The 13,129-nt window shown below is 44.1% G+C and overlaps 1 protein-coding gene across 1 annotated transcript in view; it reads left to right on the top strand.

The window, feature by feature from the left end:
- LOC126484284 (lysosomal acid glucosylceramidase-like) overlaps positions 1–13,129 on the top strand; it is a 269,423-nt gene that overhangs the window by 59,611 nt on the left and 196,683 nt on the right. The window contains exon 2 of the mRNA XM_050107711.1: positions 7,055–7,109. Within this exon, the coding sequence (XP_049963668.1) occupies positions 7,058–7,109 (52 nt within the window). The 5' untranslated portion in view covers positions 7,055–7,057. The remainder of the gene's footprint in view (positions 1–7,054; positions 7,110–13,129) is intronic.

Raw genomic sequence — 13,129 nt, 5'->3', positions numbered from 1 at the left:
AAAGGAAAAAATGACGATATAGTAGGCCGCTTTCCTATTAGAGGGTAGAAGTGAGCTGCGTACAGTCGCTTTAAACGCTTCAACAAGTCCTGTGACGTCATCTCCGAACTCGCCGTCTCCTTGTGCCCGTAGCCTCTACTCGCGATTCTCCGCCATAGCCTACTCGTCACCTCAGTCGGTTGTCAAGTACAAGTGGACTCGACCCGCTTAGAAAGGAGGACGAATAAACGAGTTCGCGATACTAACTGCGGACTCGCGGCATCCCTGCTACATACGCAACCGTTTTGAAAGAAATTTCCGCCACTAAACTGTAAGCTGCTGTTGATTTATTTCACACAATCATGATTTCGGTTTTATGGCCGTACTCAATTGCAAGCAGAAATGTCACAAAATGTCCGACATACCTAAAGAACGGAAGCAGTTTGTATAACAATAGAAGACAGGCTGGTTAGCAGTGAATACTGTTCTGTTTATACACACATTTACTTATGTAGATAAAATTTATTCAAAGACTGCTGTAAATTTATTTAAATATGTAATAGCTATTCAGGGAATCTCTAACAATTACGCTGACGTATACCTACTTTCGGGCATGACATTCTCGTGAATGCACTTTATTATTGACATTCGAAAATAATGCGACAGACATAACCTTCCGAAGAAGGGCACTAATTGCCCGAAACCGGTGAAGAAATTAAATTTCTTTTATACAACTGGTTCTTTATTATTTCATTATAGAAGGTGGACAAAACACTACATCTACATCTACATCCATATTCCGCAAGTCACCTGACGGTGTGTGGCGTTATAGAAACTGTAACAACGGTGCCACGAAACATAATGCATGATGACCAGTCTCAAAATGGTGATTAATTATTAAAATGAATTACAGAACTGAATCATAAGCTACACAACTCGCTGTTGGCCCACAAACGCAAGTTGCAACTGGTTCCCTACTTTTCAGTCAGACTCTTTTAAAGAAGAACATACTCGCCTTTTTCGTGCTCCAACATAAGCATTTTTCCGCTGGTTCCCTTCTTCTCCTTGCTACAGCAGAGAGTGCTGCTTATATACTGAAGAGCCAAAGAAACAAGTACACCTGCCTAATATCGTGTACGGCCCCTGCTAGCAAGCAGAAGTGTCGCAACGCGACGTGGCATCGACTCGAAAAATGTCTGAAGTGGTGATGGAGGGAACTGACACCATTAATCCTGCAGGGCTGTCCATAAATCCGTAAGAGTACGACAGAGTGGAGATCTTTTCTGAACAGCACGTTGCAAGGCATCCTAGATATGGTCAATAATGTTCATATCTCGCGAGTTTTGTGGCTATCGGAAGTGTTTAATCTCAGAAGAGTGTTCCTGGAACCTTTCGGTAGCAATTCTGGATGTGTGGGGTGTCGCATTGTCCTGCTGGAATTGCCCAAGTTCGTCGGAATGCACAATGGACATGAATGGATGCAGGTGATCAGACAGGGTGCTTACATACGTGTCACCTGTCGGAGTCGTATCTAGACGTTATCGGGGGTCCTATATCACTCCTACTGCACACATCCCTCACCATTACAGAGCCTCCACCTGCTTGAACAGTGCGCTGCTGACATGCAGGGTCCATGGACTCATGAGGTTGTCTCCGTACCCGTACACTCCCATCCGCTCGACGCAATTTGAAACGAGACTCGTCCGACCAGGCATATGTTTCCAGTCATCAACAGTCCAATGTCGGTGTTGACAGGTCCAGGGCCGACCGGAGTGGCCGAGCTGTTCTACGCGCTTCAGTCTAGAGCCGCGCGACCGCTACGGTCGCAGGTTCGAATCCTGCCTCGGGCATGGATGTGTATGATGTTCTTAGGTTATTTAGGTTTAAGTAGTTCTAAGTTCTAGGGGACTGATGACCTCAGAAGGTTAGTCCCATAGTGCTTAGAACCATTTGAACCATTTTTTGACAGGTCCAGACGAGGAGTAAAGCTTTGTGACGTGCAGTCATTAAGGGTACATGAGTGGGCCTTCGGCTCCGAAAGCCCGTATCAATGATAATTCGTTGAATGATTCGCACGCTGACGTATTTTGATGGCTCAGAATTGAAATCTGGAGCAACTTGGGGAAGGGTTGCACTTCTGTCAAGTTGAACGGTGCTCTTCAGTCGTCGTTGGTACCGTTCTTGCAGGATCTTTTTCCGACCGCAGCGATGTCGGGGATTTGATGTTTTACCGGATTCCTGATATTCTCGGTAAACTCGTGAAATGGTCGTATGGGAAAATCCCAACTTCATCGATACCTCGGAGATGCTGTGTCCCATCGCTCGTGGGCTGACTACAACACCACGTTCAGACTCACTTACATCTTGATAACCTGCCATTGTAGCAGCAGTAACCAATCTAAGAGCTGCGCCAGATAGTGTTGTCTTATATAGGCATTGCCGACCGCAGCGCCGTATTCTGCTCGTTTACATCTTTCTTTATTTGAATACGCATGCCAATACCAGCTTTTCTGGCGCGTCAGCGTAGAAGGGAAGGGGGCGTGATAGAGGGAGGGAACAGGTGAGGGGGGGGGGGCGGCATGAGGCACCAAATAATATGTCACTTGTGGTCAAAAACATTCTCGAACCAGCCCTGCTCGCGCCCTGTATATCGCTGCCTTACAGGCGGCAAAGACAAGATCAGATTCAGGAACTCAAACGGATATTCCTCGGTGAAAGATGGCGTTCTTTTCGAGGAACGCCGTTCAGAAAGTTTAGAGAACCAGCATTTTAAGCTGATTGCAGAACAATTTTACTGCCGCCAATGTACATATCGCATAAGGACCACGAAGATAAGATACCAGTAATTATGGCGCTCGCTCGTTTTGCGAGTGGAACAGGAAAGAAAATGACTAGCAGTATTACAGGGTGCCCTCCGCCACGCACCGTACAGTTGCTTGCGGAGTGGGTACGTGTTAGGCTGTTGCATAATTTCGTGGCGTTTGGTATTCCGATTGCTACGACTTTATTTATCTATTATCATTTTTTATTTGTAGTGAACTGTTGCTATTTGAGTTTAAATATTGGCATTTGGAAATAGTGAGTGAAGGTTGGACGCTATAAAATGGAGTGCCAAGTGGAGAAATCGAAACATATCCTACATAGTCTTCTGTTTAATTTCAATAGAGGGGTGAGTAGCGGAGACAGCCACAAACATATCCGCCGGATATAGAAATAACGCCATTGAACAGAGCACGGCAAGAAAATGGTTTCCTCATTGTAAGGAGGATCATTTTGCATTTTGACATTAGGGACTCTCCATGTTCAAGAATACCTTTGGGACTTAATGAAGATTGTTTGAACGCATTAATCCTTAATGACGCACGTCACTGTTTTCGAGAACTGGCAAAAGTGGTGCACTGGACCATTCCACTACAGTGCGACATTTGCGCGCAATCGGGAAGGTCCAAAAATCTAGTGTAAGGGTGCCGCACGAAAAGCAGCAGGTGGCCATATGTGCATCTCTGCTTGTTCGTCATCATTTGGCTCGTGAACAACACCGACCATTCCTATCCTGTGTCGCGGGCTTAAATCACCCTGGGGTATGACCATGCGGTGCATTTGCCCTGCGGTCGTCGCATGGTGTTGCTGGCAGCAGTCAACATGTGCAGAGGTGTGTTGGTGCATGTCAGAGTACGGTGCAGCGAGTAAGTGTGCAGACGTTTCCAGACGTGGTAATGGTGACTTTGTGTTGAAAATGACTCAAACAACACAATTTGATGACGTTATGAGGAGTAGAGTACTAGGGCGACTGGAGGCTGTTCAAACGCAGCAAATCGTAGCACGGGCCCTCCATGTGCCACAAAGTGTGATCTCAAGATTATGGCAACGATTTCAGCAGACAGGACGTCCACAGTGTACAACACCAAGAGAAGACCGATATCTCACCATCAGTGCCCGCAGACGGCCACGGAGTGCTGCAGGCAGCCTCGCTCGGAACCTTACCGCAGCCACTGGAACAGTTGTCTCCAGACACGCAGTCTACAGACGACTGAGCAGACGTGGTTTATTCTCCTGGAGACCTGCAAGGTGCATTCCACAGACCCCTGGTCACAGGAGAGCCTGTAAAGCGTGGTGTCAAGAACACAGTACATGGTCATTGGAACAGTGGTCCCAGGTTATGTTCACGGACGAGTCCAGATGTAGCCTGAACAGTGATTCTCGCCTGGTTTTCATCTGGCGCGAACCAGGAACCACATACCAACCCCTTAATGTCCTTGAAAGGGACTGTGTGAAGGTTATGATTTGATGGTGTGGGGTGGGATTATGATTGGTGCACGTACACCTCTGCATGTCTTTGACAGAGGAACTGTAATAGGTCAGGTGTATTGGGACGTCATTTTGCACCAGTATGTTCGCCTTTTCAGGGGTGCGGTGGGTCCCACCTTCATGCTGATGGGTGATAACGCACGGCCCCACCGAGCTGCCATCGTGGAGGAGTACCTTTAAACAGAAGATATCAGGCGAATGGAGCGGCCTGTCTGTTCTCCAAACCTAAACCCCATCGAGCACGTCTGCGACGCTCTCGGTCGAAGTATCACTGCACGTCTTCAAACACCTATGACACTTCATGAGCTCCGACAGGCACTAGTGCAAGAATGGGAGGCTATACCCCAGTAGCTGCTCGACCACCTGATTCAGAGTATGCCAACTCGTTGTGCGGCCTGTGTCCGCGTGCACGGTGATCATATCCCATATTGATGTCGGTGTACATGCGCAGGAAACAGTGGCATTTTGTAGCACATGTGTTTCGGGTCGGTTTTCTCAACTTATCACCAATACCGTGGACTTACAGATCTGTGTCGTGTGTGTTCCCTATGTGCCTGTGCTATTAGCGCCAATTTTGTGTAGTGCCACGTTGTGTGGCACCACATCCTGCAGTTATCCTTAATTTATGAGCATGAGTGTACAAAAGATAATGCTATCATTCGGTGGAATAGCGACGGTGTGATGTATTAAGAACTGCTTATGACATTTATTGTCAACAACTCAGACATCTTTTAGGCACAATACAAGAATAACGACCAGGAAGACGGTGTGGAATGATGCAACTCCACGATAACGCCCGCCCGCTTTCTGCTATACAGACAAAAAACATCATACGGGAATTGGGTTGGGAAGTTATCCCGCATCCACCTTATTCACTTGATCTTACGCCCTCACATTTTTACCTGTTACGCTCTCTGTCGAACAGCCTTCAAGGAACATCTTTTCCGGATGAAAATGCGGTCCCAACATGTCTCGCTAGTTCTAGGTCTCAAAACCACCTGATTTCTACTGTCACGGAATCGAAAACTTACCCCAGCGTTGGCGAACTGTTGTAAATAGCGCAGGAGAATTGATTATCGATGATTATGTGCATCTGATGCGCTTGTTAAACGTGTGGAAATACGCTACGAACTTATTTACCAAAGCAACAAATGTAAGTGTTATATAAAACTAATTCTATGATTCAGTAAAGCTTTGAGAATTTATTTATATACTTATTTTTATACTTCACTTTGACTCGTACGAACAACAAATAAGTATGCATAACATAAGTTTAGCACTAAGTCATTTGCTTTACATTTTCTGGTAGTTAGTATTAAACGTCCAGCTTATGATTACTGTCTCAAAAGAGTAAAAATGTCTTTTCTTCTCTATATATGAAAGGCTGAGTGACTCACCATCGCCCAGCCGAAACCGCCAAGGATAGAAACTTGAAACTTGGAGGAGTAGTGGATCTTATGCTGTAGGCGTCCTTTAATAAGGGATTTTTCGGAATTCCAACCCTAACGTGGTGAAGTAGGGGATGAAGGTTTTTTGTTTTTTAAGTATCGCTATTAAGCAATTTTGAAGCTAGACCTACAAAATTTGAATTTGGTTTCTCGGTCAGAAATAGAGAAATACGTGTTTCAGCATTTTTGGAAATTTAACCCTATAAGGTTAGAATAGTGAGTGAAAGTTTTTTTTTTGAAAATATATCATTACTAAAGAACTAGGCTACCAACGTTTTTTTAAAGCTACTCCTATGAGCATTGGTATCTGACTTCTCGGTTTGCAAATAAAAATATACGTGTTTCAGTTTTGTTTGGAAATTGAACACTTGAGGGGGTGAAGCAGAAGATGAGATTTTTTTTTATGAAAATATGCACCGCATTTTTTTTCAACAGTTCTTTATTGAACACAATGAGAATTACACACACACGAAAGAATGCTATTTTATCTGCACACCTTATTTTTCCACGTAATCTGCATCCCGTTCTATGGCCTTCCTATATCGCGAAACAAGGGCGTTTATGCGCTGTCGGTACCAATACTTGTCCTGCTGGAGGAGCCAGTGCTTCACGGTGTGGTTCACCTCCTCACTGCCCTCAAAATGTCTTCCACGAATAGTATCCTTTAACAGCGAATGACAACATCAGCTCGCTGCAACATGTCAGGTGTGACAGCTGTGGATGGTCTCCCCAGACGCTGCATATCGTGGAGGTCCGTCGAACCGCTTTCTGATGACCTCACCCTCCGTGCCCAGCGATTAACTGTACTTCTGCCGACAGAAGATGCCCTGTAGACTTTGCACAAGCGTTTGTGAATATTCCCCACAATTTCTTTCTCTGCCGTGGGAAATTCAATGACGGCACGTTGCTTGTAACGTACATCGCCTAAAGACGCCATTTTGAAACTGTCCTGCAGCTACGCTATCTGTCGAAAGTGACGGAAACTTTTCGCATTCGTAGCAATGTTTTCGGCTGAAAAAAAATGCGGTGCGTTACTTTTTGGCCAACCCTCGTAGTTCCCTGAGGGAAATTTAGTTGACAATATTATTTATAGTTGCCAACGTATCAGGAGTTCTTAATAAAGAGCAAGGATCCACACTTACAGTACAGTTGCCTCTAATGCCATAGTGTAGAGAGCATCAGAATGAAGTACACTGAAAGAAAGTCCTTCCATACGTTTCATTTGGTAAATCAAGGCTAATTTGTGAACTTTAAATTTTTAAAAATAAAATACGTTTTCATCACTATCACTCGATACTCATGATTTTTTTTTATTGCAGGCTATGGAGCTCCTGCATGCACTGGCTGCTCTCGTTGTCCTAACTTTTTCTGCAGGTAAGATATCTGTTACAGCTACATGTAAGAAAAATGAAAGCTCAGAAACTGAAGCAATAAATCAGTTGTATGCCGTGTAGAACAAAATGCATACATTTCATGAGTAACCACATAATCATAAAATTTTAAGTTTTTCTGTAATTTCGTTAAAAAAATAATCTGCGTATTTTTTTATTTCGCCAGTATTTACTCAGACTCTGTGTCTCTCATGTGGCAGTGTGACTTGGAGCTTTCGTTCATCTGTTCTGCGACTGCTCGCTCTAGTGGTTCAGTTCGATCAAGCTATATAAGTAAAAATTATCAATATACCGTAATATTACACGCAACTGAGGAAGACAGGACTACAAAAGTTGAAGATGTCTATGTGATTCAGTGTATAATATACTGCAACATTAGGTGGGAGGAGCAACTTCATATCCTCACCCAGCCATCTGCCTTCATATCATAAATGCTTCCCTAAATCACTTGTTGTGAATACCAGAGTATTTCCTTACATTTTGTTATGAAAGATTTCGTTCCACATCTTTGTGCAGACTAAGCTTGCACATTGTCTTTAATGATAATGATTGAATAAGCTGAACTGAGATCTTCCGCGAAGTCCTTTTTCCTTATTAATTTTCCACATGATTTTTGACACCATATTTCGTATGCTGCTCCTTTATTATTACTAGATTTTCAGTAGTCGACGTTTCACTTCAATACATTCTCTGATGAGTCAACACGCGGTGACCACCAGGTTAATGACATGTTGCTTCATCTTTGGAATGCAATACAGCAGCGATTCGGCAAGGCATGGAGTTGCAATTCCTTTGTAGGTATCATGTGTTTACGCAATGGTCACAGAACTCCCGTAAATTATGGGCAGCTAGCGCCTGACGGCGTCCAAGATGTGTTCCATTGCACTTCGACCAGGTGAATATGATGGTTAAGACATTATTAGTGCAGTCTCATGCTCCTCTCCTGACGGCGTCCAAGATGTGTTCCATTGCACTTCGACCAGGTGAATTTGATGGTAAAGTCATTATTAGTGCAGTCTCGTGCTCCTCAAACCCTTAGCACGATTGTGGATTCGTGACACGAACCGCTATCCTGCTGGTAGAGACCCTCGCCACTGGAAAGGACATCAAGTGTGAAGGGATGCAGGTGGTTCGCACTAACGTCCAGGTAGTCCAAAGCTGTCATGGTGCCTTCAGCTACTACCACAGATCCCATGGGAGCCCAGGTGAAGTTTCTCCATAGCATAGCATTGCCCTCAATGATCTATGTCCAAGGCATGGTGCATGTCTTGAGCAACAATTTGCCTGGATGATTGCCTACCAAGACGGGACCATCGACCTGGTGTGTCAATAAACGTAATTCACTCAACCAAGCGACACGTTTCCACTGATCCACGTTCCAATCTCGATGACCCCATGCCAGTTGCAATCGTCACTGATGATGTCATTGGGTCAACATGTGAACACATATGGGTCATCTGCTGCAGCGTTCCATGATCAACAGTGTGTACTGAATGGTATGATCTGATATGCTTCTGCTTCCACCAGCATTGTAGTCTGTCGGCAGATCTGCCCTGCCTACCTTGCTCTATAGAGCAGTCAAGTTTCCGACCTTCATCTTCTGAAACGTCAATGTCAAATACATTGTCACCTAAAATAATGGTCAGAATGAATTTCAGTCACTTCCCACAAATGATGATGACAGTAGCACGTGAACAGCAGACCAGCTTGGCCATTTCCGAGATGCTCGCTCCCAGTCGCCTGGCTGTGACAATCTGTCCTTTGCCAAAGAGACTCAAGTCAGTGGATTTCCGCATTTGGGAACGATTCCCCATTAGCGTCTGCTCCTCTTACCCAAGGTTATTCATAATTACCCCTGGAGTATCAGAAGATGACTGCGCAAAAATTACAAGACATAGAGCAGAATCACACATACCAGTGGTTAGAAACGGTCTCTAAATTTCGATTCGTGATATGCACCGTGGCGTAGGAGCACTAGGAGGCAGGCTTGTCAGAACATCTAGACAACTCAGTCGCTCCGTACTGCAAAAAATCAACCCAATGGACAACTTTCCAAAGTGGGATGCTGTCTTTGTGCACACACGCACATACTGATGTTTGTCGCGCCACAGACGGCTCCCCTATTAAGGATCTGTTATGTGAGTTGAGCTCATGGAGAGATGCTCTGTACGCTGATAGGTGCTTTGATTTTTCTCTTAGCCATCTTCTGAAACCTCAGAGATACTAAAAAATAACCCTGTATCCTTTCCCTAATAATATCAAGTGCGCACAACGCCATCGGGCTGCATTAAATCTCATGGTGTACAATAGCCTTAAACTTTTGGCTCATCAGTATGCAGTATATAGGCAGTCGTAAGTAATTACAAAAACCGCTATTACACGAAAACTGAAGCCACTACAGAAATTCTGAAATTAGATCAGGCTTCAGGGATGAATTATCTTCCAGAAACAGTGTAAATCGTTCCTGTAACAGAATTTTTTTTTACCAATGGGTACATTCGTGGTCTAAAAATCATGCCCTAGAAGAAATGAATGGTTGTATTCTGTTAAGGAGTCCAAACGTCTATCTGGCAACCTCCTATCTGGACCATCCATCAATGTCCATTTTTAAAAGTATTGCTTTGAAGTCTGTGTGACAAATGACGTATGATTAGGAACCAATAAGATGGGAAGTGCAGATGTCTGGATTTTGAAGAAAAGGCTGGAAAGATATATGATATAATGGACTTTTTCAGGGTCAGAGGCATCAGAATTGTGGGTATTCCGTTGTTAACTTGATGGGATAGGAAATTTGTAAGGTATGGGAGTTGGCCACCAAAAGGAAATTTTGTGTGGAATCCATGCTGGTTAAAAGGAAGGTGTATGAGCTGGTTCAGGTGTTTGTGCATGCTTTGCGAGAGAACGGAAGCGGAGACCTATCAAGCAATGATGTGTGGCCGATGCGACGACAGAAGGAAGTCTGACTAGGGAGTTCACTTGTTCCGAGGAAAAGAAATAATATGGAGGCTTTTCACAACTCAAATAGTAACCTGTTGAGAGGAATGATTCCCCATTTGTTTCTACTCCACGTACGTGATTTTCCTTCGGAGTCACGTACCTGCCACACCACCACCTGGCATTCAGCCTTGTGATGGACCGTGGTCATGTTTTGGCTCATTAGTGCATGCAGCACCACACTAGTGCTGGATGCACTGATGAGCAAAAACATGACCACGGTCAAGCAGGTGGAGCTTACAACTCCTCTGCTCGTGGCAAAAAGTGTACTGAGCAAAACTGAGACCGTTAAGACCGAGTGCAATCGGAAGTTAGAGAGTACCCACCGCCTGCCGACCGCAACTCCCCCCTCCCCCCCCCCCCCCTCCCATCATCATTCACACTTACCATTAGCATTACCGCCTAACTGAACTTCGGAAAGAAAAAGATTTGCGGCCGAAGTGGCCGTGCGGTTAAAGGCGCTGCAGTCTGGAACCGCAAGACCGCTACGGTCGCAGGTTCGAATCCTGCCTCGGGCATGGATGTTTGTGATGTCCTAAGGTTAGTTAGGTTTAACTAGTTCTAAGTTCTAGGGGACTAATCACCTCAGCAGTTGAGTCCCATAGTGCTCAGAGCCATTTGAACCATTTTTGAAAAAGATTTTAAAATGATGAAACATAAATGAATTTAGTTTTTGGTAGGTGTTTTATTAAACCGTAAACTATTGAGCCAATCACTCAACTGGTACCGCTTAATGCTAACAACCGCTTTTTATACACTGATGAAACACATCTCAGTGCATCGTGAGTGCTGCCTTCAAATCCTTCACAGAAAAGAAAGGTAACAGGTAGATACTCACTACAAAGCATGCTTCCTCTGTAAAACTCCTCTCTCTAGCGACACTTGCTTCACCCACATCTTGCACTCCTATTTAATATCAGCCAATTAAAATTTTGTTGCACTGTACTTACTGTCTGTAAATCAGTTGACTGCTGGCAGAAATTGGAAGACTTAAGGCTGTCAATGCTTTGTGCCTGTCCACTGTTAATAATAATAATAATTGCGGTATATATATAGAGTAACTCAAAACCATACCGTGGATCCAGGACGTCAGAAACGACTTAAAAAAGTTTCATATAAGTGCAGCAGCCATTTTCGACAGAAACTTATGCAGACAAAAAAATTAGCAACTGGAAAGTATTGCCAGAGAATGATGTCACTACCAGACCAGGAACAAAGTGGACTGAAGATAGAAAAAGAATTCGCAAAAGAAGAAATGAGAGCTGTCTGTCAACTCTGAAGAGTGCAACATAAGTACCCGACAGTGTCCAATCGCTCCCAAAAATAATTATAATATTATGTAGTCCCTACAACAGTGAAGAAGCCATCACATAGTCATTGTTGAGTTGTGCTGTCAGTGATTTCATTTATTGTTGCTAAATGAATAATGAAGCAATTTATGGTCCATTTGGAGAACTACCTACATTTTACCTCTCAGGCGGTAATTAATACCAGGCTGGGACCACTTTATAAGCAATAAAGCAAAGTTCGCCGAATTAGTGTGAGGGTTAGCATTGTCGTGAAGCTTCGCAGGACCATGCGCATACCGTTCTGAGTAGACCTTTACCAATTCCAACACCAGATATTATTAATTCCGTGGATTCAATAGCCTGGTGCAAGTTTCTCTTCTTCAGGGACTTGTATGCCCCAGACCTACCTCAATAATTCAACCAAGGAAAGGAAACGTACTGTTTAATATGGAATCCGAACCACGTGCAGTTCCAGACTGGGAGGCGACAGCTAGGTTAAAGCCAGACGGAGTTATTCCGTAGTCCGACAGCGATTCGAAACCGTGCCCTTTCAGTTTCCGGATATGCGCTTTACAACTGCAACACTCCAACGCCAGAATATCTTTACGAAACGCCTGATAAGTCCTGTATTTGTAAAATGAAGGCTTATCTTCACGTGCGGCATCACCTCTTCCACGACGTAGAGCCCATGGTGCGCTTCGTAGCTCATGTAGTAAGAACGTGGTAAAATTTTCTGTGCCAAACATAGAAGTGCCTGGGTTAGGGCGGGAGGCAAATTTAAAATTTCAAATAGGAACCCCCATTATTGCAGAATCAGATTCTACATAAAGAACTACGTACATTTTGTCTTAAACATTTGTTTTCATTCTTGGTATTTGGAGCCGTAATTCAAGAAAATCCATGTTTTCATTTTTGCATGGAAAATGGTTACGGGAAAATAAAAAATACTTATTTTTTTGTAAATTTTGATTCGCTAAAACTAAAACTCTCTCTCTCTCTCTCTCTCCCCATAAGGTGAGGTTTAAGAGAGAGGAATTAGAGTTTTACAAAACTATTGACCCAGCCGACCGTTGTGGCAGAGCGGTTCTAGGAGCTACGGTCGCAGGTTCGAATCCTGCCTCGGGCATGGATGTGTGTGATGTCCTTAGGTTAGCTAGGTTTAAGTAGTTCTAAGTTCGAGGGGACTGATGACCTCAGATGTTAAGTACCATAGTGCTCAGAGCCATTTGAACCATTTTGAAATGTTGACCCAAATATTAATTTTTTCCGCAGATTGGGATACGTTTTGTTTGTAAAACCCTAATTCCTCTCTCTCAAGCCCCACTCTATGGGGAGAGAGGGAGAGTTTTAGTTTTAGCGAATCAAAATTAACGAAGTAAATAAGTATTTTTTTCAGAATGAGATTTTCACTCTGCAGCGGAGTGTGCACTGATACGAAACTTCCTCGCAGATTAAAACTGTGTGCCGGACCTAGACTCGAACTCGGGACCTTTGCCTTTCGCGTGCAAGTGCTCTACGAACTGAGCTACCCAAGCACGACTCACGCCCCGTCCTCACAGCTTTACTGTTGCCAATACCTCGTCTCCTACCTTCCAAACTTTACAGAAGCTGTCGTGCGAACCTGGAACTAGCACTCCTGTAAGAAAGAATATTGCGGAGACATGGCTTAGCCACAGCCTGGGGGATGTTTCCAGAACGAGATTTTCACTCTGCAGTGGAG

Source organism: Schistocerca serialis, chromosome 6 (genome assembly GCF_023864345.2).
Source record: "Schistocerca serialis cubense isolate TAMUIC-IGC-003099 chromosome 6, iqSchSeri2.2, whole genome shotgun sequence".
NCBI lineage: Eukaryota > Metazoa > Arthropoda > Insecta > Orthoptera > Acrididae > Schistocerca > Schistocerca serialis.
The sequence above is the reverse complement of the archived record's forward strand: the minus strand, read 5'-3'. Positions and strand labels throughout refer to the sequence as shown.